The sequence below is a fragment of the Sus scrofa genome, chromosome 3 (assembly GCF_054392235.1).
Source record: "Sus scrofa isolate SSC_HxYL_T2T_F1_AM1 chromosome 3, Sscrofa_HxYL_maternal_Yorkshire_Landrace_v2.0, whole genome shotgun sequence".
NCBI classification, from domain to species: Eukaryota; Metazoa; Chordata; class Mammalia; order Artiodactyla; family Suidae; genus Sus; species Sus scrofa.
This window is the reverse complement of record NC_139385.1, coordinates 47,554,698-47,582,627: the sequence shown is the minus strand read 5'-3', so window position 1 is coordinate 47,582,627 and position 27,930 is coordinate 47,554,698. Positions and strand designations below refer to the sequence as shown.

Genomic DNA, 27,930 nt, shown 5'->3' with positions numbered 1-27,930 from the left:
TCATCAGTTTTAGAACATTTTCGTCCCCAAAGAGATGCCGTACCCACGAAGCAGTCACTCACTGCTCTTCCCTCTGCCCCCACCCCCACCCCCGGCCCCGGCAGCCACGCATCTGCTCCCTCCCTGTTTGCTTATTCTGGACTCTGCGCAGAAATGGAGTGTAGCACGTATCTGTCCTTTAGTCCTCTTATGGATGAACACGCATTGTGTGGGTAGACCCGCCTTTTGTTTATCAGTTGATCTGTTGGTGGATATTTGGGTTGTTTCCACTTCTTGGCTATTGTGATTAATGACGCTGTGAACAGTCACGCACAAGCTTTGTTTTTTTTTTTTTTTCTTCTTAGGGCGATACCCACAGCATATGGAGGTTCCCAGGCTAGTGGCTGAATAGGAGCCACAGCAATGCAGGATCTGAGCCATGCCTGTGACCTACACCACAGCTCACGGCAACACCGGATCCTTAACCCACTGAGCAAGGCCAGGGATCGAACCCACAACCTCATGGATCCTAGTCGGATTCTTTTCCGCTGTGCCGCAAGGGGAACTCCTAGAGTGAAATTCTTTATTTTTTAATCCAAAAAAATTTTATGGCCACACCTGTGGCACATGGAAGTTCCTGGGCCAGGGACTGAATCTGAGCCACAGCTGTGAGCTGCAGCAGTGCGGGATCTTTCGCCCATTGTGCCAGTTTGGGGATCAAACCCATTCCTCCCCAGAGACCCAAGCAGCTGCAATCAGATTCTTAACCCCCTGTGGGAACTCCAACAGTGAAATTCATGAGCTTGTTTTTGAGAACTTCTCCCGACTAAATGAAATATGGAATTACTTACTAAGTTGTCCAACCTCCCTGCCAGAGAGCTGTCACCCTACATCCTAGGTGCCACAAGTAATGTTGCCAATCTAATGGGTGAAGAGGGTATATTTTGCTTTACTTTCTATTTTGCAGAATAAAATTGTATCTTCACAACTGTTCACACCTTTTCATAACCTATCCATTCTGTAAACAACCCAAAGTCACTTCCTCCTACAGGCTCCCCCGGACCCTCTTCCTGGGCCCTCCTGGGTGCCCCACCTGGCCTGACCCCGACTCTTCCCAGGGTGGGCGGCTCACAGCCAGTGCTGCCGTCGTCTCTGGGGCTAGAGGACGACATGCAGGCCGACCCCCTTTCTGCAGCGGCCTTGAGAGCCGCGCTGTCACCTGCAAGACTTGCCCAGGGAACGGGGCAGACGCGAGGGGCGGGGACAGAGCTGCGCTGGAGTCCCCGCCTCGCCGCCTGCAACCAAGCCTCACCTCGCTGCCCCTGCGCCCCGACCCAGGTAATTCCAAGTTCCTGCCACCGCCTCATTTCACCGTCCCTACCCTCGCGCCCTGCCTCGTCTCCCCGCCCCCTCACCCGCGCCCCCACTCACCACCTTCCCCACAAGAAACCCGGCGCCCGCCCCCACCTCACCATCCCCCGGCCCCGCCCCCGGCGCGGGAACGGAAGTCCCGTCTACCCGGCCGCTCCGAGCGCCGATTGGTGGATCTTGTCTCACTGCGCCCTCGTCACGCCCCCTCCGTGGGGAGGGCGCCTTTCCGGGGGGCCGCACTGTACGCGCCCGGGTCTCTGCGGAAGCTGCGGCCGCAGCTTTCTAGGAGGTTCAGCCCTGCCATAGTCACCCGCGTCACCTCACAACGGGGACCGCCACCGTCCCGCTCAGTCCGCGGAAGTAAGGGGGTGTATGCAAACAACCTGGAGGTCCAAGCTTCTGATTGGTGAGCGTATAGGGGGCAAGATGGGCGGGCTTAGAGGGCCATGAGCGACGTGTAGGTGGTCCAGTAGCTCTGGGAGGATCGGCTGCGGTGGCCAATGGCGAAGCGGAGGGGGCGTGTTAGGGCCCAGGAGCTGCGGGGGCAGTGGGCAGGTTTGCCGGTGAGTCTCGGATGCTCTGCGGGAATCGGCGGGGGGTGGGGGGCGTAATGCTGACGGACAGGCAGGCGGATCAGAGGGTCCCGGAAAGCGAGAGGCGAGGGGCCAATGGCAACAGCGTGAAGGCGGGGCGGGGCGACTGGAGTCTTCGCAGAACTGAGTGGGAAGCGATGGAGGCGGGGCAGCTTTGATGGACGTGCTCACGGGCCAGTGGCCGCGCGGGAGGCGGCGTGCGACGTACAGCAGCAGCGTAGGGGCGGGGCAATGATGGGGAGGAACGACCCGAGGTCTCGCAGCGCTGTATGGGAAGCTGGGGGGGCGGGGGCAGGGGCGCTAGCAGTGCTGACGGATATGCGCAGCGGCCAATGGCCGCGGGAAGGGTGCGGCGGACGACCAATGGTGGCGCGCGGGGCGGGGCGGGGTGGCGGGGCTGCTCGGCGCCGTGCGGGAAGCTGCGGGGCGGCGGCGGCGGCGCTGAGGCGAGGCGAAGGGAAGCGAAGCGGGGGCGGTGGAGCAGGTGCGGGCGGAGCGGCCTTGCCGTCCGCCGGCCTCGCTCACCCGCGCCCGCGCACGCAGGTCGGTCGGAGGCCTCCGCCAGCGGGCTCCGCGGCGCCGTGGGCATGCGGGTGCGGCCCGCGCGCGCGTGAGCGAAGATGGGGACGCAGGGCAGCCCAGTCAAGAGCTACGACTACCTGCTCAAGTTCCTGCTGGTGGGCGACAGCGACGTGGGCAAGGGCGAGATCCTGGAGAGCCTGCAGGACGGCGCAGCCGAGTCTCCGTACGCCTACAGCAACGGTAAGGCCGGCCGGCGGGCCGCCGCGCGCACCTGGCTCCGCCCGGCGACCTGCCGTCCGCCTCGCGTCTCGGGCCGGGGCGGGGGAGCTGCGGCTCGAGCTTGTCGAGGCCCTTCTGGGGCCCGCGGCGTCGTGGGGGCAGAGATCTGGCCGAGGGACTCCTGAGGAAGAAGGGCTTTTTCTTTGGTCGCGGGGCCTCACCAGGTGTGCCAGGTGTGCACAGCTGGGCGTCCTCAAAGCAGGCCGTTGGCTCAAGGCATCCCTTCCTTGGGCTGGACGAAAACGCCCGATCCGGACGGGGTTAAACGTTCTTTCCACGTTTCTGGCCGTGCAGCCAAAACACACAAGAGCTACAGGTCTCTGGCACCAGTGTGAGGTCCTCTCTTTTCTCGCAGTTGACGTGGGTCCCCCGGGGGGCCGTCGGGCTCCTGGAAGGGCCGTCTTTGCGAGGAGTTTTACTCCTTGGAGTCCGGTCTTCCGCCTCCTCTGTAGCTTTGTCGCTCAGAGTCTGGTCAGTCCTGCCTGACTGCTGTGAGCCTTCGCTGCTTGCTGAATTCCTGGGCTCTGGCCGCCAGCGTGTGGCCAGTGCTTCTTGACCCTTTCTCCCCTTAGGACGCGTCAGAGTCGTCGGCTTACCTGGGCCGGCCCTGCGCCCTTCCTGCTAAGCACGGAGCGAGGGGCAGGGGTCTGGAGGGCCCAGCCCACCGGAGCGCTGGGTGGTGTTGTAGGGAGGGCGAGGAAGTGTGAGGCCCCCAAGGGTGTGAGAGGGAGGCCTTGGGGGGCTGAGTCGGTCCCTTGCCCGCCACAGTCAAGCGGTCCTCTGGAGTCAGACGGGGGGTGGGCGCCTGAGCTGCTTTCCCAGAGATGGGGATGCTTTGAAGGGGGGCTGGGCTCCATCAGGGCCTCAGCGGCTTCCCAGGACGAGGACTCCTGGGTCTGAGCTGCCTCCAGCCGGGCGCAGCGAGGCAGCTGGAGCGAGTGGCCCGGCCTCCTGTCCCTGCTCTCGGGGGCAGTGTGCTGCCGCTCTTCTCGTGACGTGTTGAGTCCCGCCCGAGGAGAAGCACGGTGGTCCAGCGGGAGGGCCAGCTGCCAGAAGTGTGCGGAAGCCCCTGGGCTGGCAGGGCGGCGAGGGTCCTGGAGGTTACGATGTGTGGCACATGCAGTCAGGGCGTCAGCTCGGAGGCTCCGGGGCCAGTGCCCTTTCTCAGGGCGAGGTGGGTGGGTCTGAGGGTACTTCATTCTGCTGCCCTGAAGGCTTCCTAACTGGAGCAGTTAGTTCTCAGCGTTCGGCGCATCTCGAATTTGCTTTGTGTTTTTGGGGAGCTTTTGATCTCTGATTCCCTTGTGGCAGATGCGTGTATCTTTTTCTTTCCTTGTTAAGAGTCAGTACATCTCCGAGCTTCTTGTGCTTGGCTTAACCTTTCGGGGTCAGTCTGGCCAGGAGCAGATGACCAGTGGCAGGGAGGTCCCTTCCCATTGAAGGGCGTGTATCCAACACCCTTCCTTGGGCCAGGCAAGTTATTTCTCGCATTGAAGTCTTGCCTCACCTGTTCCGCAGCAGGTACCTGGGACACCTGACTCTCCCCAGCCTCGTAGACACAGGAGTCGTTGCATGGCCTTTTATCGTGTCGGCACCCAAAGCAGCAACGAGCCACACATGCCAGCCACACACCGCCCTGGAGCCCACGCAGACCCTTGGTGTCTGGAGGTGCTGATGGTGTGTGTTTGTACTCCTAGGTCTGAAAACCTCTCCTCAGGAGCTTTGATTTCTCTTCTTAACACACTGCAGTGGTTTTAGGGGAAGGGGTTGTGCCTTTTCTCTCTCTCTCTTTTTTTTAAACTCCTTTTTTTGGCCGCCCTGCAGCATGTGAAGTTCGCAGGCCAGGGATCAGACTTGAGCTGCGATTGTGACCCATGCCATGGCTGTGGCAACAACAGATCTTTATCTCACTGTGCCGAGCCAGAGATGGACCCTGCATCCTGGCACGGCAGCAATGCCACCGGTCCTGTGGTGCCATAGCGGGAGCTCCCATCTGTGCTCTCTTGAAGACTTTGTGGCCCCTTCTGGTCCATCCACCCAGGAGCTGGGCTCCAGAGCGCAGGCAGCACGGTTGTGAGTGCAGGAGGAGGAGGTGTCAGCGCCTGCCGGAGCGACCCTGCTTCAGAAGCGGTGGACACCCTCGGTTAAGACAGTTCCGCCCTCTGCACCCTGGCTCCCACGTGTTTTCACACGAGGGCCAGGGGTCAGTGAGAGGTCGCGTTACGGTTGGCAAGCCCAGGTCCTGGGAGCCCAGGGAGAGAGCCCCGCTCCATCCTCCCTGTGGCTCTCGGGGTCCGTGCTGGTGGAGCAGGAGGCGCAGGGTGGCCGTGCAGTGTGTCTCCTTCGCCTTGAGCGGTTCCCAGTGTTTCTCAGGCTGCGAGTTGGTTTCTGTCCTCGGTGCCCCCCCGGGGGAGCCCGCGTCTCCAGACGCGCCCGTGCTGGGCTCTTCACCCCCGACATCTTCTCCAGTGCCCCGTCCCCAGAGCTCACGCTAAACGTGCGTTTTTGAGGAAGAGCAGCCTGGTGTGGCGCCCCTGTGCCTGTGGTCGCCTCGCAGCCCCTCCCTGTCCCTCCTCCCTGCGCGCCTGCCTAGGCGAGCGTCCGGATCTCAGCCGTCTTCTGGGTCATCTCTCGGGTTTGTCTTTCCTTCGTCAGGTGCCAGGTCCCAGGGTGAGGTATGGGCCCGAGGGTGATGTGTGCCAGGCACCCCCCTGCTGCCGTCTCGCTGAGGCCCCGGCCTCGCCCATTGTACAGACGAGGAATGAGAAAACCGCATTGGTAGCTGAGTCCACTTTTCTCGCTGATGCGGTTTGGGCAGGAGAAGGTGTGGGCTCAGGTGCCGTGTGACCGGCGGAGGCTCTGGTCAGCGTGCAGCCGCTGCCACCCTGCCTCTGCTACCCTGGCTTCCGCGGGATCAAGTCCCGTGTGCTCACTTGGTGGCTCACAGGCGCTTGGCCCCCGCCCTGGCGCAGCTGGGGCTGCACTGACTGGATTCCGGTCTGGATGGGCAGCAGCCAGACCCTCCCTGGGTGGGCAGAACCTGATGGTGTCACCATTGCTGGCTGTGGTGCTTATTTTAAGTGATTCGACGGGGCAGCCTGTTAGGTCTTGGGGGGGGCGGTGCCTGAGGACTGGAAGGCCATGGACAGGGCGCTCACCCGCCTGGCGGTCTCTGCCCTGACGATGCTCGGCATCCTCACCTGTATCCAGAAGGGACACACCTGGAGAAAAGCAAGCCTTCTCTTCCTTTTTTTTTTTTTTTTGGCCATACCTGGGGCACATGGAAATTCCTGGGCCAGGAATGGAACCCTTGTCACTGCAGCGATGTGAGCTGCTGCAGTGACCACACTGGGTCATTAACCTGCTGAGCCACAGGGGAACTCCAGCTCTCGCCAGAACTTTTGTAAGAGGAACCGTGCAACGTGGCCTTTCTCATCTTTGCTCGTGTCACTCAGCAAGTCCATCCGTGTTACATGGCGCAGGGCACAGCTTGGCGTCTCCGGATGGCACTGCCTTGTCCATTTAGCTATTGTTATGCTTTGGGCCGATTTCCTGATTTTGGCTACTGAGAGGGCTGCTACTATGAACGTTCTTGTACAGATACTTTAAAATTTTGTAAACTTGTTTTTGTGGTGAAATATTCTTAGTTATCTTGTTGGCTTTTTCTGTGTGTGTGTCTCTTTTGTTTTCCAAGAGCCGCACGCACAGCATATGGAAGTTCCCGGGCTCGGGGATGAATTGCATATGCACCTGCGGGCCTGCACCACAGGTCACAGCAACGCCGGATCCTTCACCCACTGGGTGAGGCTGGGGATCAAACCCGCATCCTCCCAGATCCTGGTCAGGTTCGTTACCACTGCTCCACGACGGGAGCTCCCTCTTGTTGGCCCTTTACAAGTGTATGGCTCATGGCATGAGAATGCACAAGTCCTCTCGTGGGGGTGTTTTTGGGAGTGGGTTGCTGCGCCCCGTGCGTGCGTGCGTGTCTGTTTCTCTTGCAGGCGGTGCCACGCCGGGGCCTGAAGTGCCCTGTCACTTTGAACCCCCACCAGCAGAGTGTAGAGGCCCGTGGCTCATGTGTGGGCCAGCGTTGGGTGTTGTCAGCTTTTTCCTTTTGATCAGCGTTATTGAGGCCTAATGTACGGGACCAGGCCCTTGTATCCCTGTCAAGCCTGCAGTGGGCTGGCTCTTCACGGGGGTGCTGACAGGCCACCCATCACCGTTCTCGCAGCCCGTCCCCTCGGGCCCACACCTGGCCGTTGCTGACCTGGCCGTCACAGGCTGGTTCGCATTTCTGGAGTTTTTCTGTGAGCAGAGCCACATGCGTGGACTCTTGCGTGGCTTCTGTCTTTCTCTGTGTCGCGTGGCATTCGGCCATGTCACCGTGGGCAGTTGGGGCCCGTGCATCCTCCGGGAGCGTCGTCTCACGCGCTCATCCGCCCGCTTGTGGGCTTTGGGAGCGTTTGCCGGGCCGCCCTGAGCGGTGCTGCTGCGGAAAGCCACCCGTGCGGGTGGACGGCCTGCACCCCGGGCTCTGTCGGGGCAGCAGCGAGGCCAGGTGGCTGGGCCGCAGGTGCCGTCTTCGTAGGTCCTGCCAGACGGTTTTCCAAAGCAGCCGGGCAGCGTCTGACCCATCGGGAGGGTGCGAGGGCTCTGCGCACACCACAGCCTGCTTCCCTTCTAGGTGTACTCAGGGCCCGACAGCCCTCCATCCTGTGGGTCCCCTCCTGTTAATGCCACTCCCAGCAACAGAGACTAATGCCGGGAGACTCCCTGTGATTACGTGTGCTCTTTCATATTCCTTCTCTGCGGTGCTGGGCCTGTCACCTTCCTGTGCTGCAGGTGTCCTGACCAGGCAGGGCCCTGTCTGTTCCCTGGCTTTTCGGGGTGACTGGCACACTCCACCTTGCCCCTTCCCCCACCTTCAAAGCCAGGTTGGGGCCTCCCTTTCCTTCAGTCTCTCCGAATCCCCCGCTCTAAGGACTTTTTTGTTTTGTTTTGTTTTTTTAGGGTCGAACCTGAGGCATATGGAAGTTCCCAGGCTAGGGGTCGAATCACAGCCACACCTGCTGGCCACAGCCACAGCCACAGCCACATGGGATCTGAGGCGCGTCTGCGACCTACACCACAGCAATGCCGGATCCTTAACCCATTGAGTGAGGCCAGGGATTGAACCCGCATCCTCACGGATCCTAGTCAGGTTCGTTAACTGCTGAGCCATGAAGGGAACTCTCTCTAAGGGCTCTCGATGACACTGGGCCCGGGGTGACCTCAACCCTCTCCTCTCTTGGGGCCCATAACCCTGGTCCCGTCTGCAAAGCCCCTCTGCCCCATAGGGACCGTGCTCCCAGGCTGCCCCCCACGGCCTAAGAGGAGGTTCTTTTTGTTGTTTGACCTTGGTAGATTTCTGCGGGCCTGTCGGAGGCATGCACGTTGCTGGGGTCTTACTGCCGAGGACTGAATGAGTGTCCCCCCAGATTCTCTGTCTGGTGGATGATGTTAGGAGGCGAGGGCTTCAGGGGTGATCAGATCACAAGGGAGGATTAGTTCCTGTGTTGGTGCTTTTTTTCTTTCTGTGGCCACACCCACAAGAGTTCCACGGCCAGGGACTGAGTCTGAGCTGCAGCTGTGACCCAGGTTACTGCATCGGATTCTTAACCCCTTGCATCGCAGCGGGAGCTCCTGGATTACTGTCCTTGTAAAGGGGACCCCGGAGAACCCCCTTGCGCCCTGCGCCTGGCGAGGACACAGCGGGAAGCTGCCCACCAGCCACACGGTCTGCAGGTGGCCTTGGACACCCGCCTCCAGTGGGGTAGAAACATCTGCTGTTTGTAAGTCCTGATGTGTGGGATTCTGTCTCAGCTGACCAAGTAATGGCACAGACCAAGTGGCTTAAAACATGCCCGCTCATGAGTGCCCAGTGTCTGGGGGCCAGGAATCCGGCACAGCTTGGCCAGGCCTCACTGGGCATCCATCTCTCACAGGCCGTGCCCAGATGTGGGCTGGGGCGGACTGGCTTCCAAACTCGTGTGGCTGTGGGCAGCACCTGGCAGCCGTCCGTTCCTGGGCAGAGGCCTGTCCCTAGCGTGGCCTGCTTCAGGTCCCAGTGGAACAGTGCTGTGCAGCATGGTCCCATGGAGGGGACCTCGTCACTTGGTCTCATTCCAAGGCCAGAAGCCAGTCTCAGCTCCCACCTCCCTCAGAGGAGGGCTGTGCCCGCGGTGGGAGTGCCAGGAGGCGGGAGGAGTTCCTACCACACTGCCCGAGAGCCTTCTCTGCCCCCACGCACGCTCTGGTGTGAGGCGTGTGGCCTTGGCAGAGGCCTGGGCTGTGGTCTCCCCCTTGGGACGGGACATGGGGGGGCAGGCCAGGTGTGTCTGGGAGGACCGCCGGGCCAGGGCTGCCTGCTCGGCTAGTGTGTGGATCCCAGGCACCTCGGCGTGTCTGCCTGTGTCCCCAGCATCTTTTCTGTGTCTCTCTCTGGGAACTTGGGGAGGCCTGGTTTTCCCTCCTTAGGTGGGAACAGCCAGGAACAGCAGCTGCCCTCCTCGGGTGTGGGGGCAGCACCGTGACGCCATGTGCTGGCATCACGTGGGAAACGCAGGAGCTGGCTGGGGCCCGGGAGGTGAGCTGTGGCAGCTCCACTGGACGACCGGCCTCCTGGCTTTCGTCCATAGTGGGCTGCACTGAAAAACAGAGGGTTGTCCGCTAGCTGTGAGGGCCCGCGCCTGGGTCCGGGCTGCCCGCGGTGTCCGGCCCCGTTGGGAACCGCCTTCCAGTTTCTGGTGCTGGATTTCACACCGCACAGGAAGGTATTGATTAGTGTTTCCTTTTGCATTCTTTTTTTTTCTTTTTTTTCTTTTTTTTTGGCTCCATAACATTCAGAGTTTCCAGGCGAGGATTTAAATCCTAGCTGCAGTTGGGACCTACCCCACAGCGACGGCAACACCAGATCCTTTAAGCCACTGTGCCAGCTCAGGGATTGAACCTGCGTCCTGGTGCTACAGGGTTGCTGCTGATCCCATTGTGCCATAGCAGGAATACCTCTCTTTCATTCTTTTTTTTTGCCCTGTTACAGCCGTACCTGCAGCGTATGGAAGTTCCGAGGCTAGGGGTCCAATGGGACCTGTAGCTGCCAGCCTACGCCACAGCCACAGCACCGCCAAATCGGAGCCTCATCTGCGACCTGCACTGCAGCTTGCATCAATGCTGGATCCTTAACCCACTGAGCAAGGCTAGGGATTGAACCTGCATCCTCATGGATGCTACTCAGGTTCTTAACCCACTGAGCCACAGTGGGAACTCCTCTCTCATTCTTAACCCATTTTTTTATTACTCAGATTTTGTTCATTGTTCTTGAATTTCTAACAAGTTGTCCTGTGGGTCTTGTTGAACGGTTATGCTTTTACTGTCGCCGTTTCCCCCAGAACACCTGAACCTTGCACAGAACGGAGTTGGGGGCATGTGGTGGGTGGTCCCTGCAGGTGGGTCCGAGCTGAGCCTGGGCAGGTGTGTGGGAGAGGCCCGGCAGCCTCCCCAGATGCCTGGGACGTGGGCAGTGATCAAGATGGCACTTGAATGCCACAGGAGCGGCCCAAGAAATGGCAAAAAGACAAAAAATTAAAAATTTTAAAAAAAAAGATGACACTTGAAGGGCCTCTGTTGTTAGGTCCCTCCCTGCTGCCCTCCCCTGGCTGAGCCTGTGTCCTGGAGCACCTCTTAGAAGGAGGCAGAGGCAGCAGCCAGCAGCAGGGCTTCCTGCCCTGCTTCCCAAGCTGGCCAGGAGGAGCAAGGCGGGCGATGCTAGCCACTGTGCCTGGAAGCTGGCAGGCCCTTCTGGACAGTGCTTGGCAGCACCCCTTGCAGTCCTGGAGAGGAAAAGCCTCAAACACACATGCAGGAGCCACGAAGCCGCAACGTAAAGGCGGAAGAAAGGCAATTGGTCCGTGTTGGCGGGTTGTCTGTAGTTCATTGAGTCCCCGCTTGGGAACACCTCTGCTGGGTGCTGAGAAGTGACAGTGAAAATGGATCTGGTGTGGGTGTTGCTGTGGGTGACATCGTTTTTTTAAAAGGGTGACCACTTCGGGAAAATCCAAACAAGCAAGACACAGTCTCCCGTGATTCCCAAGGTGGGAGCATCCCTGCAGATCTCGGCGTCAGGGCGGCACACCCGGCCGGCGTGGCACGGTGGGCATTGGTGCCCAGGTGCTCTGGGGACCCGCTGCAGCCCTGGCCGTGCAGGGCCGGCCAGCTGGGTGCCTGGCAGGTAGCAGAAAGGGAAAAAGCCCCTTGTGTCAGGTGAATTGCTCTCCCTTCAGACCCCCCCTCCCCCAACCGGTAGGACCCTCTCCTTCAGACCTCACGAGCCCCTCGGGCGAGTGCAGTGCGGGGAGCCAGAGCCTGGGCTGGGAGGGACCGGCAGGGACACGGGGGTCCACTCTGGCCTCCTGAGCCCCGGGTCCGCCTGGGGGCTGTCCGCAGTCCTAGGGCCTCAGGCTGGGCCGTGCGGGGACCCCTCCTTGCGTGGAGCGGCTCCCGCCCCTGCGCTGGGCTGCCGAGCCAGAGAGCTGCCGTGTGCGTCCGCGGTCCTGCCTGTGCGGCCACAGGGTCCACCGTGCCAGCGACACCTCTGGTCATCGCTCTGGCCAAGAGCCTGGGATTTTGAGGGCGGGTCATCGAAGTGCTGCAGCAACAGATCTTGAGAGCCCAGAGCCGCAGCGCTGGCTCGGTGGCCCCGGCCGGCTGGCGCCGTCCTCGCCACCGCAGGTGCTGCCTCTGTCCAGCCGCCTGTCTTTGGATGTGGCATGTCTGTGTTTTCCGTGAATTGAGGAGGCACCCTGTACATCTTCACCAGATCCTGGAGGTGGGCGGGCACTGAACATAGGTGTGCAAATACACACACCCTCCCCCACACTGCTGCGTTTCTGGATTTTTATCAACGACCATCTCAAGAGTGCGATGTGGTATCTTACCTGGTTTTCTTTCTTTCGTTCTTTTCTTTTTTTCTCTTTAGGGCCGCACCTGCAGCATATGGAAGTTCTCAGGCAAGGGGCTGGCTCAGAGCTGCAGCTTCCAGGCTACACCACAGCCACAGCAACGCGGGATCCGAGCTGCGTCTGCCACCTACACTCCTGCTTGTGGCAACACTGGATCCTTAACCCACTGCACGAGGCCAGGGATCAAACCCGCATCCTCATGGGCACTATGTCAGGTTCTTCACCCACTGAGCCTCAAAGGGAACTCCTATTTTTTTATACTTAAAAAAAAGTTTTTTGGGATTTCCTGTCGTGGGTCAGTGGTAACTAACCTGACTGATAGCCATGAAGATGTGGGTCCGTTCGATCCCTGGCCTCACTCAGTGGGTCAAAGATCTAGCATTGCTCTGAGCTGGTGTGTAGGTCACAGACGTGGCTCAGATCCCAAGTTGCTGTGGCTGTGGCGTAGGATGGCAGCTGCAGCCCCGATTCCACCCCTCGCCTGGGAACCTCCATGTGCCGCAGGTGCAGCCCTAAGAAAGACCAAAAAATAAAAAAAAACAACAACACTCCAGGCACACTCCAGTTGTCAGTACCTGCAGCTGCGGGGACCCCAGAACTCAGAGAACTGCACGAAGTGGATCAGTGCAGAGAGCAACCACCCTCCCTCTGGACAGTGTCAAGGCCTCCGGCGTGGGCGTCTGGTGTGACACGGGAACCCTGGGTGGGAGCCACGACTCTTCCTGGCTGCAAGGACGGTGCCCTGGCCAGACCAGTCCTTCAGCTGCCCTCTGTTTCCTTTCAGGAATTGACTACAAGACAACCACCATCTTGCTGGACGGCCGGCGGGTCAAGCTGGAGCTCTGGTGAGTGGGCCGTGGGGCCACGTGGCTGGGGTGGGTCTCCTGCCCTTCGGTGGGTTCACGTAGCCAAGAAGCTGAGTGAAGCAAGTCGGGATCCTCAGAGGCACAAAGAGCGAGCGCCCTGCTCCTGCCGGTGGACCAGCCGTCGACACTGCCCCTGGGGGAACGTGGGACGCAGTGTGATACAGAAACCAGAAGGTCCAGGGTGACTTGTCCTGACAGAGCCCAGCTCCCCTTTGCCCATAAAGCCTCCTTTCCACCGGGGCCACGGCTCCTCTCTCTCCGCCCTTCACTGGGCCCCACCCTGAGGGCATTCCCAGAACCTCAAGGTGGAAAATTCCCACAGCTTTGGGGTGCTCCAGCCCTCTGCTCAGTCTCCCGGGCGCCCAGGCCCGCCGCGGTTGGCCAGGCGCGCTGAGTCGGAGGGGCAGGCGGCAGGAGCCTCACGGGGTCCCACTGCACGTACTGGGGTCCCACGAGCTGCCTCCTCAACCCCTTTGTTGCAGGGACACGTCGGGCCAGGGCAGGTTCTGCACCATCTTCAGGTCCTACTCCAGGGGCGCGCAGGTAAGACCGGAGGTGCCACAGGGGGTCTGCTTGTATTGGCCGCGGGTCAGACCCCACGTGCCATGTTTGAACATCAGGGCATCACCTAGGAGCACAAACGAGGATGCCCACTGAGAGGAAGGGCCTCCGCCATCAGAGCTGCTGCAGGTGTGTGGGGACCTGTCCTGTGGGGGCGTCTTCTGTCACCTGATGCGTCAGAGGTGACTCCTCCGTGTCCTGAGTGAGGAGGCTGCCCGGGCAGCCGGGCTGGACCCCTCTCCAGGCTGCACAGACTAAGAGCTGGAGCCGCTGTGGAAGGGGCTGCCATGGGCCCCCCCCGGGGGGGGGGCAGGGAGCCGAGGTCGGAGGGTGTCCTGGGCCTGCCCTGAAAGTGCACCTGAGCTGGGGTGGGGGGCGCGGAGTTGGGGGGAGGCTCGCTTGTCTCTCCCTGTGTCCCCCCAGGCCCCCTGCGTGCTGACCAGGTCTGTGTGATTCTAGGCTGGAGGGAGGGGAAGAGGCAGTTATGTGAACAGAGCAGCTCCCGACTCGCAGCCCCAGTATGAGGGGCCCGGCTGAAGACCAGTCCTGTCTGTGGTGCAGGGCAAGCCGTTGACCCCTTGGGCTTCCGCACTTGCCAAGGAGATCCCTCAGTGGGCCCTGTCCAGCCCTGCCCGGAAGCACTGGTTCAGGAGGGGCCTCCCTCCGCCTCGGGCGGCGGGGAGCCCAGGGCCCTCCTTTCTGCCTTGTGGGTGGGTGTCGAAGCTGGCCTCCGACTCTCCTGCCCGAACAGCGGTGCCTTGCCCATCCTCTTCCCATCGTGCCAGGGCTGGCAGCAGCATGGCCCTCGTGGCCCCTTCCTCTCAGTCCCCCTGTTTCCTGTCGCTCTCCTACCCTCGGTTAAGACCGGAGAGGCCTTGTGGCTCCCTCAGGGCCCAGGCTGCACAAGCCAGCCGCCCACCTCTGCCTGCTGTCACTTGTCTCTGCCTTTGAGTCCCTCTGACCGGTGGCCCTGTTTTCTCTTGCTGAGGTCCTGTGGCCCGTGCTTCCCGCGGGGGGAGGGAGCGGTTCCCCCTCCCTGTGGAGGGGACTGTTGAGTTGGGGGTTTGGGTGAGCTCCATGAGGACCAGGGAGCGCCCAGCCAGGCGCTGGCTTCCGGAGGCAGAGAATAGATGGGCTTTCCCTCCGAGAGTGGTCTGGGTGCCTGCTTGCTGCGGGCCTGTGCGGACGCATCTCTGCCTGCGGGTGGAGCAGCGGGCGGGGTGTGCAGCCGTGGGTTTGACAGCTGCTCCCCAGGTCAGTGCACGTGCTTCTGGACAGAGCCGGGCCCTGCGTTGCGTTCAGCCCGAGCCTCTCCTTCCTTGGCAGCTCTCCCACCCAAACATATTACTCACTCCAAACTAAGCTAATTAAAAACCGCACCTCTGGGCCTTCGTCAGGTTGGTGGTTGCACAGGCAGACCTTTTGTCCAGAGTTGTCAGCTTCTTCGTGCCTCAGGTCTGTGCCTGCTCTGGGGTGTAAGCTCGTAAATCACCTGGACAGCAATCCCAGGCCCAAGCTCCACGTCTGGGATTTTCTCTTACAGCTCGAGTTGCATGCATGTGGTCTGAGGGTCATTACTGATGTTTGTGATGATAGTAGGTCTGTTACCTGAGCGCCAGCAGCAGTGCCAGCTGATGAGCCTGGCGCAGGGCGCTGGCTGCTGTGGGGACTAGGCCCTGGCTGTACCAGGCAGTTTGCACCGTGAGCCTGAGTTAAGAAACGCCTGGGAGACACTTGCGAGACGATACTGATTCCTGGATGAGTAGTGGGGGAGAGAACAGAGCTTCTATGTATACCCTAGAGTACTTACCAACTTTTAAAAGGTTGAGGAGTTCCCATTGTGATGCAGTGGGAATGAATCTGACTAGGCACCATGAGGTCGCAGATTCAATTCCTGACCTTGCTCAGTGGGTTAAAGATCCAGCGTTGCCATGAGCTGTGGTGTAGTTCTCAGAGGCGGCTTGGATCTGATGTTGCTGTGACTGTGGTGTAGGTCAGCAGCTGTAGCTCTGATTTGACCCCTGGCCTGGGCCTGGAAACCTCCATATGCTGCAGGTGTGGCCCTAAAAAGCAAAAACAAACCGTTGAGCAAGGAGCTCCTGCTGTAGCACAGTGCGTTTAAGAACCTGGGGCTGCTCGGGTCACTGCGGAGGCTTAAGTTCGATCCCCGGCCTGGCATCGTGGGGTAAAGGATCCAGCACTGCCACAGCTGCAGCTCAGATTCAATCCCTGGTCCGGGAGCTTCTGTATGCCGTGGGTGCAGCCATTGAAAAAAAAGACAACGATTTTTTTAAAAGGTGTTCCTGCTGTGGCGCAGTGGGATTGGCAGTGCCTCCGCCGCACTGGGACGCAGGTTTAATCCCTGGCCCCACACAGTGGGCGAAGGATCTGGCATTGCTGCAGCGACGGTGTAGGTGATAGGTTGCAGCTGCGGCCCGGATCCGATCCCTGGTGTGGGAACTCATATGCTGCAGGGCAGGCAAAAAACAAAGCAAAACAAAAGCAGATAAAAACTGGAGCAAAAAGGATAGAGTGAGAACCGCCTTGCCCTGCCTTCTGCCACTTTGAGACGCGCAGACGCCTCGTTTTGCTTTCTCAGCTGTCCTGCCTGTCAGCGAGCCCGGGTGTTTTCCGGCCAAGTCTGCGACCATTTTGATCCTGCCTTCAGTGTGACCAGCACTGCGTCCTTCCTCCTGTGGCCCCTCTGTCACCACCCTTACCTGTCAGACGTGGGTGGTGCTGCTGGACGAAGGCTGGTGCCAGCAGGAGGAGCAGCAAGGGGCCCCTTGACAGCCTTGGGGTGCAGTTGAGGCCTGAACCCAAGAGTTGCGCTTCTCATTGGCTTGAGCTTTTTTTTTTGTCTTTCTAGCTTTTCTAGGGCCACACCCGCAGCATATAGAGGTTCCCAGGCTAGGGGTCCAATCGGAGCTATAGCCACCAGCCTACGCCACACCCACAGCAACGCCAGATCCGAGCTGCATCTGCAACCTACACCACAGCTCATGGCAACACCACTCGTTAACCCACAGAGCAAGGCCAGGGATCGACCCTGCAACCTCATGGTTCCCAGTCGGCTTCGTTAACCACTGGAGCCATTACAGGAACTCCGGCTTGAGCTTTTAAACATTACACAGGAAGCTTAAACAAGAAAGTCAGTCCACCATCCAGCCCTTCGATGTGGGATCACATCTGTGGAAACATTTTCCGTGTGGTGTGTTTATATTTCTGGTTTTTAGTGGGTTTTTTTTAATTTTTTGCCTTTTAGGGCTGCACCCATGGCACTTGGAGGTTCCCAGGTGAGGGGTCTGTTCAGAGCTGCAGCTGCTGGCCTACGCCACAGCCGCAGCAACGCATGATCTGAGCCACATCTGTGACCTACAGGCAACACCAGATCCTTAACCCACTGAGTGAGGCCAGGGATCGAACCCGCAGCCCCACGCATGGTTCCTAGTCAGATTCATTTCCGCTGCCACAACAGGAATCCTCTTTCTGCTTTTTAAAAACTGCCCTGTACGACCTGTGGGATCTGTGTTTGTCACGTCCCAGTCTGTCGTGCAGGTGCCCGTGATCAGTGTGCGTGCCCTGAAGTGCACGGGTCTTTGCTTGCCTGCCCTGGGCGCCACGGTTGAGTTTGTTTCCCATGTTTTGTTTCGTGAGCAGCACCGTGATGAGCACGTAAAGGCTGGTCTTTGGACACGTCCCCGTTATTTCTCAGAAGAGGGTTTCTGAGTTGGAGCACATGGGGCCCTACCTCCACCCCGACACCGAAGGCCAGGGCTTCGTCCCTGTGCCCCAGGCAACAGTGTGAATTCCTTCTTGGTGAACTCTGTCCCCCGCCACAGCGAAGATGTGCCTCTCCGCCTGGCTGGTCCCCCCGGGGCAGCAGGCAGCTCTGCCCTGCTCTGCCCAAGGCTTCCAACCAGAGGCCAGGAGCCACCAGGCAGCGGGGACGTCAGCTCAACCTCCATCCCACTTCTTCCTTCCAGGACCGGGCGTTCTGGAATTTGAAGGGCGTTTTTAAGGGGAAAAGCTTTAAAATTCCTCACTGTGGCGTTCCGTCATGGCGCAGCAGAAACAAATCCGACTGGGAACTGGGGTCGATCCCTGGCCTTGCTCAGCGGGTAAAGGATCTGGCATTGCCGTGAGCTGTGGTGTGGGTCGCAGATGTGGCTCGAATCCCGCGTTGCTGTGGCTGTGGCGTAGGCTGGCGGCTGCAGCTCTGATTCAGCCCCTAGCCTGCGAACCTCCGTGTGCCACAGGTGAGGCCCTAAAAAGCAAAAATGAAATAAAATAAAAGCCCTCGTTGTGAGATGGAGAGAGTGCCCTTTTCCTTCTGTCTCAGCTCTGCTCTTCTCCCGCGTGTGATAGAGACGGGCTGAAGGAAGCCTCCAGGACAGGGAGGGTGTGTGTGCCGACGGGCTCTGGCTGAGCCTGTGTCAGGGTGGCGCGTAGGGCCAGAGACAGGCAGGGGGCTTGGTGGCTGTGGCCACTCGCTGGAGTCGCCTTCCTGAGGCTCAGTGACAAGGCGCTGCTGATCGTATAGGGAGGGCCAGTGAGGGGTGGGCGGATGTGGTTAACTGGTCTCTAAGGGATGCGATGGGCAAGTCCCACAACAGATCCTGCTCCGCCCGGCTTGTGGGGGCGGCCGCCGCTGGCGGCCCCGGTGCCCCCAGGAAGAGTGCACAGTGGACAGTGTGGAGGACACAGCCCCACACTCCCGTCCCGCGTGCACCTGTCTTGGATTGAATGACTTCTAAGTGATCGCAGGGGAATACAATGTGCTTGGAGGAAAGATATTGAAACAATGCCAGTTCTGCCCCAGTCCAGTCCCCAAGGGCAGGGCATCCAGTGCCACAGGCCCTGGGCATGGTCAGGATGGGGCTGGCTGAGCCCTGGGCACAGAGCCCCCTTAAATGCAAGAGAAAGGCTCAAAGTGCAGTTTCCACCTCCTGTTAAGCATCCTGTAGGGTCCACATGACACTGGTCCCCCAGTGCCCGGATCCGGCCTGTGCTGGGAGAAAGCTGCCTAGGCCGAGCCTGAGCAAGACCCCTTCCATCCAGAGGGCCTCTCAGCGCCCCGTTTTCTGTGCAGGGGATCCTGCTGGTGTATGACATCACCAACCGCTGGTCCTTCGACGGCATTGACCGGTGGATCAAGGAGATTGATGAGGTAGGTATGCTCAGGCAGGCACCCCCTCCTGGCGCGTGCGCTCCCATGCCCCAGGGGAGCCTCTGCGACCCCTGTAGCTGCCCCGACTGCGCCGTCTGGTGCAGAGGGCCCTGCCCGCTTGCAGGGGATGCAGTGCAGAGAGGGCGCAACCCGCCTTCTTGCCTCTGCTGAGTCCTGTGCTCCCCAAGCATGCTCCCGGGGTCCCTCGGATCCTGGTCGGGAACCGCCTGCACCTGGCCTTCAAGCGCCAAGTCCCGACAGAGCAGGCCCGCGCCTACGCGGAGAAAAACTGCATGACCTTCTTCGAAGTGAGCCCCCTGTGCAACTTCAACGTCATCGAGTCCTTCACGGAGCTGTCCCGCATCGTGCTCATGCGGCACGGCATGGAGAAGATCTGGAGGCCAAACCGGGGTGAGACTCACGGCCGGGGCCTGCGGTGGGGGCGAGGAGGGGCGGGGCTCGGGGGACTGCTGGGGGCGGGGCTAGGAGGGGCCGCCGGGGGCGGGGCTCCGGGGCTGCTGGGGGCGGGCGGGGACTGACCCTTCTCACAGCCAGCAAGTTCCAGGCCCCTGGCCCCAGTTCATTGAACTCAACAGTCCCACGGGAGCCAAGCTGCCTAGGCAGCCAGGGAAGCTCAGTCCCCGCCCAGGCTGAGGGACTGGGGAGCTAGCTGGCAGAGCCCTCAAGGGTCCCACAGTGCCCAGGGTGAGGAGGCGCTGAGGGTCTATAACCCCCGAGGCTTTGCAGACCTCCCCAGTTCCCACCCGCCGGGGGCATCCCCCGCGCTCATTTAGTGGCAGAATTGCTGCCCCGCTGCCCCTCCTTCCCAAGGTCTGACCTCCTGTCCCCCCATCTGCCCCCTCCTGCAGTGTTCAGCCTGCAGGACCTCTGTTGCCGGGCCATCGTTTCCTGCACCCCTGTGCACCTCATCGACAAGCTCCCGCTGCCCGTCACCATCAAGAGCCACCTCAAGTCTTTCTCGATGGCCAATGGCATGAACGCAGTCATGATGCACGGGAGATCCTACTCTCTGGCTAGTGGCGCGGGGGGCAGTGGGAGCAAGGGCAACAGCCTCAAGAGGTCCAAGTCCATCCGACCCCCGCAGAGCCCACCCCAGAACTGCTCTCGGAGCAACTGTAAGATCTCCTAGCCGGGCAGGCTGCGCCTCATCCAGACGCACTCTGGGAGGGCTCACGCTTGGGGAGCACTCCAGGCTGGGCGCCAGGCCCAGCGCTCTGTGCAGGGAAACTTTGGCCACACGGTCCCTCCTGGGAAGTTTGGGGATCCACCTCGTGGGCTGGTGGGCTCAGCTAGACCAGCTGCACAGTCCAGTGCGGGGCCGCGCTGCTGGGCTGGTGGCGGGCCACGCCCAGGACCCGGAGGTGCGGCTGAGAAGAGCCCAGGAGGCAGCTCTGCCTGGCCCCCGCCTTGAAAGGGCTGTCCCCGGGACTGGGGGGCCAGTTCCTTTTCTTATTTATGTAAAAGATGGTTCGCCCCTTTTGTACATTTTCAAAGGACCAGCAGGGAAGCCTCCTTGCAACCACTTGGTGAGCCCGTGACAGCTGTGAGGATGCGCTGGGGACACTGGGAGAGGGCGGGTCTTTGAATCAAAGATGGGAAGAAACCCACCATCAAGACTTGAATCTGAGCTCACAGGACACTTGTTACGGGGATGTGGGCTGTGTGGGGGCCAGCGGGGACACCTGGAAACCTTGGGCGGCAGCAGCAGCAGTGTCGGATGCTGTGGCCGTGTGTGGCGGCCTTTCTGAGTGTGGTGGTCAGTGTGCCCGCTGTGGAACACTAGGCAGTGGTGAGGATTCGAGCCCCAGCACTCTGTGTGGATGGGCTGCGGCTTCCAGGGCTCCCGTCAGCCTTCCTGGATGACATCCTGTGTGTCGCAGAGCTATGGGTTTAGAGCCGTGAGCAATTTGCAGGTTCCCAAGTGGAATTTCCATGTTTCTTGGAAAAGGGGTAGTGGGGCGTACACCCCCAAGCTCCCCCAGCTCCCTCCCACCCCATGTAGGGGCAGATAGCCTCCCGCAGTTCTGTTTACAAATGTTGTCTCACGAAGCCGGCTCGGAGTCAGTCTGGGTGGAAGACGGGAGCTGTTCGTAGGCAGGCAGTAGCTGCTGGGCCGCCTGGCCGCCAGGCCCTGGGCGCGTTTGGACGGAGCCTGTGCCACTTGCCTCCTGGGCCTTCTAGACCTTGCTCTGACCCGCTGGTCTCCTGACCTTGGTTGAGGTCCCATCGCTGCTCTGCCCCTGGTGTCACCCCTCTGCTGTCAGGTCACCCGTCACTCGTTTCTCAGTGGTGGAGGCCGGGCCCCTCCTCAAGGACCCACCCACCAGCCTGAGCTGGAGGCCTAGCCTCCTTCCGTCCATCTGGCTGGTGATGTGACCGCACCCCGGTACTCAACTCTACCTCCTGCCTGCGGGCCCCTCCCTGGCCTGTGACCCCTGTGCTCGGGGCCTCTTCTGTGGTGGGTGCCCCAGGGGCTGCTCTCCTGGGAGGGGAGGTGGGGAGGGGGCTGCCACACGTGCGAGCGGAAGCCTGGCCGCCAGCAGGGGCGGGCGCCGGAGCCCCTTCTTTGGACTTTGTTTTGGAGAAAGATGGTCCTGTGTTCACCACGTCAACACTACCCTTTGCTGCTGTCCTCACTTGCTCCATTCCTGGGCTCGTTTGGGATGGTTTTACTTTCTTTGTACAGTAAATGTAATTCAACTCTGGCCTTGGAGGCTTTGCTGTGAGTGAATGAATCCGACTTCACCCTGCCGAGCGTGTTTGGTGGGGGCTGACGCTGCAGAGGGCTGCTTTGTTCCTACTCTGTTCCCCGAGACTGCCTTGCTGAGCTTCCAAGTGAGGCCACGGTTGCTGGGTTCCCCCTTGGGCCAGGAGGCAGCTCTCCCCAGCCCATCCCTGCCGGCACAGTGGCACAAACGGGGGCAGCTGGGACCATCTGCTCCCTGCTGCCCCCAGGCTGGAGGCCGGGCCGCTGAGCCCTCACTGCACTGAGTCAGGTTAGGACCCGACGGCCAGGTTCATTCTGCTGCCTGAGAGGGTGCTGGAGCAGGACGACCGTCCCCCAGGATGCCTCACAGCCGTGAGCACTCAGCACCTTCAGCGGGAGAGCCATCAGCTCACAGGATGCGCAGGGCTTGGAGTGCCTATTGTGGCGCAGAGGAAAGGACTCTGACCAGTATCCCTGAGGACGCAGGTTCAATCCCTGGCCTCGCTCAGTGGGTTAAGCATCCGGCATTGCCGTGAGCCCTGGTGTAGGTCGCAGACACAGCTTGGATCCCAGGTTGCTGTGCTGTGGTGTAGGCTGGCAGCTGTAACTCTTGATTCGACCCCTAGCCTGGGAACCTCTGTGTGAAGCAGGTACAGCCCTCAAAAGACAAAAGAAAAATAAAATGGTGAGTGGGGTTTGGCTCATGGGTGCACCAGACGCCCTGGGGACCACTGCCTCTGGCTGCAGCCCCACAGGGGTGTCCGGGGCCTCTAGCTCCTGTGCCTACAAGCCCCAGTTCCCCACACCTGGGGTGTCTTGGTCTCATTCAGACCAGACCAGGACCAGAGGCCCTGCCTCTCAGGCCAGTAGGTCCAGTGCAGGCTCACAGGACACTTTTCCTGTCCAGTCTCGGAGCACACACTCCCAGGGCCCAGGTACCTGGGCCGGGCACACCTGGCAGTGGCTGTGTTCCACCTCCCCACCTGCCCCACACCCAGGAGGGACTTCCATCCTGCTCTTTTCAGATCCCTTTGCTCTCGCAGGACTAGGGCTCCGGCCACTGAGATTCACGTGGGCTCAGGTCCACACTCTGCTGTGCTGGCCAGCACACACGAGCCCTTTCCTCTCTCCACCATGCGAGGGCCGCCTTACCCGGTTGAGGAAGGGTCTGGCCCAGGAGCCTGGGGTTCAGCCGGCACCAGAGGGTCAGCCTCCCTGACCCCCGTCAGCCCCGTCGTCAGAGGAGAGCCAGGCCACACACACCAGACACCTTCGTGCTGCAGAGGCCTCACCCTCAGTAGAAAGGGTTTAGAACTGACTTGAAAACCTGCTGCCAGGGTGTGACTGTGAGAAGGGGCGTGGAGAAGGCTGCGGAATCTCCCTAGGAAGGAAGCAGAAGCCCACATTGCTGGGCCGAACGCGGAGTGCCTGCCTCTCTGCCTTTGGTGATGCCCAGGAGCAGGCCCGTGGGAGCCTACCCTAGGACAGACCTTGGCCTGGAGTTGGGTGGGGGAACCCGTGGGGCTGGCCAGCCCTGCCCCCTCCTGAAGGGCAGCTTTGATCCCTGAGCCCAGGCCCGGGAGGGAGGAGGGCTCCGGTTACAGCCCTTTCCCCTCCCCTCTCCGGCCAGTGCCGCCCTTCTCCGCCCCTCGGTGACCCTCATGGCCAGTGTCTCTGTGCTCCTGGGCCCTGGCCCCTCCCCAGACTTCCTCCCCTCTCCCCGCCCCCTGCCTTGAGCTGACCAGAGGGGCCAGGCGGGGGAGGGGCCGGTGCCACATGCACAGACTCAGCGCCAGAGACCCGGAACCCACCCAGCGTCTGCTGTGAGCACCGGCCTTGGGGGACAGAGGGGAGCCCTGGGACAGAAGGCTGGGGCGCCATCCGCAGCCCTGGGAGGGTGGATGCCTGCAGACGGAGGCTCAGCAGGGCCTGAGGAGGGGAGGGGCCAGCGGCCACACCCCCCCAGCCCCTGGGCCCGCGGTCCCCATGCCGGCCCTGAGGCCACTCCTGCCGCTGTTCCTGCTGGCTGGGCTGACTGCGGGGGCCAGCCTGCCGCCGGGGCCCGGGGACCACCCGGGTGTGTGCCCCAACCAGCTCAGCCCCAACCTGTGGGTGGACGCCCAGAGCACCTGTGAGCGTGAGTGCGGCAGAGACCAGGTGAGCCCGGGCACTGGCCCGTTGGCCCCGCTGGCGGGATGGGGACAATGTAGGCACCCAGGGCTGCCTCGGGGAAGCCCAGACCCAGGCGATTCTAGCAGCCCTGGACCGAGCGATCGCTTCCTCCTCAGGCTCCATCTCCCGGGATCTCACACTGTACTCCATACGAGAGGTCCAGGGCACAGGCCCCCAGCCTTTGCCTCCCTGTGTCCGAAGATAGAAGACCCCCTTCTTTCTCCCCAGACCCCCCTCCCCCTGTGACCGGCTGTTCTCGGCGGGGAAGGCAGGTGGCCTATCTGGACCGGCCTTCGCAGTCCGGCCCTGCGCCCGCAGCGCCCTTGCACACGCTTCGCATATTTCCCCGCCCCCCCCCCGCCCCCGGGCTTCAGTGTCCTCGTCCGCGTGGCGGGAGTCATAAAAGCTGCTTTGGGGCCGGGGGTCCAAGGGTCCGTGAGATGACACAGGTGGCAGGCGTGCCGGGCCGGTTGTTCACGGTCAGGGTGGAAGGGAGACGTCTGCAAACCTGCTCAGCTCCCGGAGGAAAGGGTTCAGGGAGAGACAGCAGGGCATTCAGCTGGGCATGCTGGGCTGGGAGGACGGTATTTGGGGGTCTGCTGAGCTGTCCCCCCCGCCCCCAGGACTGTGCGGCCACCGAGAAGTGCTGCACCAACGTGTGCGGGCTGCAGAGCTGTGTGGCAGCGCGCTTCCCCGGCGGCAGCCCGGCTGCACCCACTCTGACAGCCTCGTGCGAGGGCGTCGTGTGCCAGCAGCAGGGCTCCGACTGCGACATCTGGGATGGGCAGCCTGTGTGCCGCTGCCGTGACCGCTGTGAGAAGGAGCCCAGCTTCACCTGCGCCTCGGACGGCCTCACCTACTACAACCGCTGCTACATGGACGCCGAGGCCTGCCTGCGTGGCCTCCGCCTGCACGTCGTGCCCTGCAAGCACATCCTCAGCTGGCCACCCAGCAGCCCCGAGCCCCCTGAGACCACCGCCCGCCCACCGCCCGAGGATGCCCCGGTGCCACCTGCTCTCTACAGCAGCCCCGCCCCGCAGGCTGTGTACGTGGGGGGCACAGCCAGCCTCCACTGCGACGTCAGTGGCCGCCCGCCGCCTGCGGTGACCTGGGAGAAGCAGAGCGACCAACGGGAGCACCTGATCATGCGGCCGGACCAGATGTACGGCAACGTGGTGGTCACCAGCATCGGGCAGCTGGTGCTTTACAACGCGCGGCCCGAGGATGCTGGCCTCTACACGTGCACCGCTCGCAACGCTGCCGGCCTGCTGCGGGCCGACTTCCCACTGTCTGTGGTCGAGCGGGAGCCGGCTGGGGACGGGCCCGCCGCCACCCCCCCGGCCCAGTGCCTGCCCAGCACGCAGGCCTGTGTCGGGCCCCCATCTAGCCGCGTCCTCTGGCACTTTGACCCGCGGCGGGGCGGCTGCATGACCTTCCCAGCTGGCAGCTGTGCGAGGGGGGCCCAGGGCTTCGAGACCTACGAGGCGTGCCAGCAGGCCTGCGCCCACGGCCCCAGGGACGCCTGCATGCTGCCGGCCGTGCAGGGCCCCTGCCAGGGCTGGGAGCCTCGCTGGGCCTACAGCCCGCTGCTGCAGCAGTGCCACCCCTTCGTGTACAGCGGCTGCGAGGGCAACGGCAACAACTTCGAGAGCCGAGAGAGCTGTGAGGGGGCCTGCCCTGTGCCGCGGATGCCACCCTGCCGGGCCTGCCGGCTCCGGAGCAAGCTGGCGCTCAGCCTGTGCCGCAGTGACTTCGCCATTGTGGGGCGGCTCACCGAGGTGCTGGAGGAGCCCGAGGCGGGCAGCGGCGGCATCGCGCGTGTGGCTCTGGACGACGTGCTCAAGGATGACAAGATGGGCCTCAGGTTCCTGGGCACCAAGTACCTGGAGGTGACACTGAGCGGCATGGACCGGGCCTGCCCCTGCCCCAACATGACAGCTGGCGACGGCCCGCTGGTCATCATGGGCGAGGTGCGAGATGGCGTGGCCATGCTGGATGCGGGCAGCTATGTCCGTGCTGCCAGCGAGAAGCGAGTCAAGAAGATCTCAGAGCTGCTAGAGAGAAAGGCCTGTGAGCTGCTCAACCGCTTCCAGGACTAGCCTGCCCTCCCCACACCCCTCCACCCGCAGCCCCAGGCCCATGCCCCCCCACCCCCGGCCATTGAATAAAAGCATCCTGGACGTCAGGCCTGTGGGTGCTATGGGTCCTGCCACCACCTGAGGTCTTGGCTCCAGTCTGAGGTCACCAGGGAGCATGGGTGAGGACCAGCCTCTGAGTTGGACACCAGGGTGGGAGGCCAGGTGGCCGGCTTGGTCCTGCCACAGCAGTGCCTGGGTCCTCCCTCCCCTCGCTGCCTGACTGGAGCAGCAGAGTGCAGGATGTCCCCAAGCCCCGACCCAGAGCCAGACCCCTCACGTCGCCAGTGTGTGGAATCCTGGGAAATACAGCCTGCCCACCTAGTCCCTGCAGGGGTGCTCCCAGGAGGAGGCATGGCGGATACCAGCAATGGGACAGCAGAAAGCACTTTATTCCCAGGCTCTCAGCAGCCCTGTGGCCACTGGCCAAGAATCCCCCATCTGGGTGGCCCGGGGAGGCAGAGGCTGGTGGTCTGGCTCTGTCCCAGGGACGTGGGCATGCCGGAGGAGGAGGGGTTACTCTTTTCGGAAGATCAGACACTTGTTGTTGGCTGGCATGTCCACCTGGGGAAGATACTTCGGCTGGAGAAACTGCCCTGGTCCCCAGGGAGGCTGCCCGTGATCAGTCATCACCACCTACCATCCTCTCCAGGAGCAGGCTGCTGGCCTGGCCCAGGTCTGCCAGCAGGGCTGTGTCCCGCAGCCCCCACTCCGGGTTCCTGCAGGAGAGAAGGAGGTGGCGTAGCGGCCTGGGGGTCACCCAGCCCACCCGACCCCCCAACCAAGCCCCCTACCCACCCAGCTCTGACCTGCATCTGAGGCTCAGATCAAAGTCCACATTACTCTGGGGAGAAATCTTTCCGTTGACGGCGAAGGGCTGTGGAGATGGGGGTCACTACTCTGCCCGCTGCCCACGGTCAGCCCTCCCCCAGGCAGACTCACAGACGCGCACCCACAGGACGGAAAGGACACCTCCCTCCATGCCCTGCAGAGGGGAGACTGCTGAGGACCAGCTGCTGAGCCAAGAGGGTGCAGGGAGACTAGCAGGTGAGGCACACCCAGGGCCGGCTGGGGCGGTGCTGCCAGGGGAGGCCCAGCTGGGGCAGGAGCACTCACCCCGTAGGTGATGAGCACAGCCTTGGGTTTAAGCAGGTGTCCTGCTGCTCTGAAGAGGCCCTGCGGAGGTGGGAGGCCAGACAGCAGTGAGGAGCTGTCCCCGGGATCCTCCAGGAGCCCTGGGCTCAGGGCTGGAGACTCAGCCTGACCTCCCCGCACCCGCTCCCGGCCCGAATGGCCTGCCTCCCATACGTGCCAACCTGGCACCTAGCTCCCTCCCAGCACATCGCTTCGGCAGGTGGCCCCTAGGTTGTGTGCCCACAGCCCCACAGACCTCGGTGCAGCTCAGGGGGCTGATGTGGATCATGTTGATGCAGAGCAGCAGGTCCAGTGATCGCGGCAGGATCCCACCCCACTGCTCCCAATCCCAGGTCACGTCCAGGTACAGCGGGGCCTTCACGTTGGTTAGGCCCTGGGCCAGAGCCGTGGCCGAGATACTGCAGAAGGGCAGCCCGTGGGTGGCAGTGGCCTGGGCAGCCTTTCTGAGCCCCTGCACCCCCACTCAGGAGATGCTTGGAGGAATCACAAAGGCATGCGAACCATGGCAGCGGGACGGGGCCCACTTTCACCCCCGGGGTCCCGCCTTCCCGCCACACCTGTCCAGGCAGCGCTGATCCACGTCTGACGGCTGCCACTCGGCGTGCGGGAAAGCCCGCGCGAAGTGGGCTGCATGCTGGCCGGAGCCCGAGGCCACCTCGAGCACGCGGACGCCGCGCTGAGTCGGGTCCACATACTGCCGCAGCACGTGAAGGATGGGCTCCTTGTTCCGCTCGGCGGCCGCCGCCACCAGCATGGTTTCAGTCCTGCGGCCTGGGGCCCTAGTGACGATGCAGTCCCGCGCCGCTGGGCGCGTCTGAGACCCGCCCGCCGCGCAGCCGCCGCCCGCCCCACCCCGGGAAAATGAGCACAGGCGTCGCGCCTTAAAGGGCGCGCAGCGCGCGGGGGCTTCTGGTGAGGGTCTGGGCTAGAGTTTGGGTCATTGCTTTGCAGGAGCCCAAAAGCTCAGCACCCTCTGGCCGTGGCTGTCCTAGCATTTTCATAGAGCTCATTGTTCCAAAATTGTCTTGTTCGTGTCGCACCAGAATGGATGCTTCTCTCTCGTCTTTTTTTTTTTTTTTCCTTCTCTTCTTCATTAATCTTTTTAGGATCAGAGTCCATTTTTTGAGATGGTGGGAAAAAAACACCGGAGAAAGAAAAGCCTGCGCCGCCCGGGAATCGAACCCGGGTCGCAAGAATGGGAATCTTGCATGATACCACTACACCAGCGGCGCTGTTGCTTAAAGGTTTCTCCCAGAGACTTAGGAGATTGTGACGCAAATCCCCTCCCCCCCTTCACCCCGCCGAGCCGGCTCCGCTCGCGCAGAGACATCAGAGTGCACGCGCCTCCGCCGCGCCCGCAGCAGGAGCAGGAACACCGGGCTTGACCGGGGATCTCGCGGTAC

General features: G+C 61.8%; 3 protein-coding genes, 1 long non-coding RNA gene and 1 other non-coding gene across 11 annotated transcripts; 2 read left to right on the top strand and 3 right to left on the bottom strand.

Annotated features, from left to right (window-relative positions):
• The first annotated feature begins 1,588 nt into the window (after positions 1 to 1,588).
• Positions 1,589 to 21,063, top strand: RAB40C (RAB40C, member RAS oncogene family). Of its 6 annotated transcripts, none has more exons than XM_021086909.2 (7): positions 1,589 to 1,756; positions 2,487 to 2,705; positions 12,525 to 12,585; positions 13,089 to 13,149; positions 18,260 to 18,337; positions 18,526 to 18,748; positions 19,207 to 21,063. In XM_021086909.2, exons 2-7 carry the CDS (start codon positions 2,564 to 2,566, stop codon positions 19,485 to 19,487), a joined length of 846 nt encoding a protein of 281 aa, XP_020942568.1. In that variant the 5' UTR covers positions 1,589 to 1,756; positions 2,487 to 2,563; the 3' UTR covers positions 19,488 to 21,063. The 6 variants fall into 6 exon arrangements, with proteins under 6 accessions (XP_020942568.1, XP_020942569.1, XP_084874306.1 ...); XM_021086910.2 differs by lacking the exon at positions 1,589 to 1,756 and adding an exon at positions 1,770 to 1,913; XM_085018180.1 differs by lacking the exon at positions 1,589 to 1,756 and adding an exon at positions 1,913 to 2,160.
• Positions 7,787 to 12,280, bottom strand: LOC146404615 (uncharacterized). The gene is made up of 2 exons (XR_014841121.1): positions 12,230 to 12,280; positions 7,787 to 11,749 (listed from the first exon to the last, which is right to left on the bottom strand). It is a non-coding gene; the product is annotated as an uncharacterized LOC146404615 (long non-coding RNA).
• A 1,762-nt stretch (positions 21,064 to 22,825) lies between the features above and the next one.
• Positions 22,826 to 25,422, top strand: WFIKKN1 (WAP, follistatin/kazal, immunoglobulin, kunitz and netrin domain containing 1). Its single transcript, XM_021086907.2, has 2 exons — positions 22,826 to 23,222; positions 23,861 to 25,422. Exons 1-2 carry the CDS (start codon positions 23,052 to 23,054, stop codon positions 25,334 to 25,336), a joined length of 1,647 nt encoding a protein of 548 aa, XP_020942566.2. The 5' UTR covers positions 22,826 to 23,051; the 3' UTR covers positions 25,337 to 25,422.
• Positions 25,423 to 25,440: 18 nt separating this feature from the next.
• METTL26 (methyltransferase like 26) lies at positions 25,441 to 27,311 on the bottom strand. Of its 2 annotated transcripts, XM_021086912.2 has the most exons (6): positions 27,085 to 27,311; positions 26,763 to 26,925; positions 26,489 to 26,548; positions 26,182 to 26,249; positions 26,013 to 26,091; positions 25,744 to 25,936 (listed from the first exon to the last, which is right to left on the bottom strand). In XM_021086912.2, exons 1-6 carry the CDS (start codon positions 27,279 to 27,281, stop codon positions 25,889 to 25,891), a joined length of 615 nt encoding a protein of 204 aa, XP_020942571.1. In that variant the 5' UTR covers positions 27,282 to 27,311; the 3' UTR covers positions 25,744 to 25,888. The 2 variants fall into 2 exon arrangements, with proteins under 2 accessions (XP_084874292.1, XP_020942571.1); XM_085018166.1 differs by lacking the exon at positions 26,182 to 26,249 and having other exon boundaries at positions 25,441 to 25,936.
• A 377-nt stretch (positions 27,312 to 27,688) lies between these two features.
• Positions 27,689 to 27,759, bottom strand: TRNAG-CCC (transfer RNA glycine (anticodon CCC)). Its single transcript has one exon. It is a non-coding gene; the product is annotated as a tRNA-Gly (tRNA).
• Between the last annotated feature and the right edge of the window lie 171 nt (positions 27,760 to 27,930).

Bases quoted from the DNA above. Each gene is read 5' to 3' on its own strand.
- RAB40C (XM_021086909.2), top strand. From the start codon at position 2,564: ATGGGGACGCAGGGCAGCCCAGTCAAGAGCTACGACTACCTGCTCAAG. The intron at 2,706-12,524 runs GTAAGGCCGGCC...GTTTCCTTTCAG, and splicing joins TCCGTACGCCTACAGCAACG to GAATTGACTACAAGACAACC. The intron at 13,150-18,259 runs GTAAGACCGGAG...TTTTCTGTGCAG, and splicing joins CCTACTCCAGGGGCGCGCAG to GGGATCCTGCTGGTGTATGA.
- WFIKKN1 (XM_021086907.2), top strand. From the start codon at position 23,052: ATGCCGGCCCTGAGGCCACTCCTGCCGCTGTTCCTGCTGGCTGGGCTG. The intron at 23,223-23,860 runs GTGAGCCCGGGC...CCCCGCCCCCAG, and splicing joins GTGAGTGCGGCAGAGACCAG to GACTGTGCGGCCACCGAGAA.
- METTL26 (XM_085018166.1), bottom strand. From the start codon at position 27,281: ATGCTGGTGGCGGCGGCCGCCGAGCGGAACAAGGAGCCCATCCTTCAC. The intron at 26,926-27,084 runs GTGTGGCGGGAA...GCCCTTCTGCAG, and splicing joins GATCAGCGCTGCCTGGACAG to TATCTCGGCCACGGCTCTGG. The intron at 26,549-26,762 runs GTCTGTGGGGCT...CCACCTCCGCAG, and splicing joins GCCCCCTGAGCTGCACCGAG to GGCCTCTTCAGAGCAGCAGG.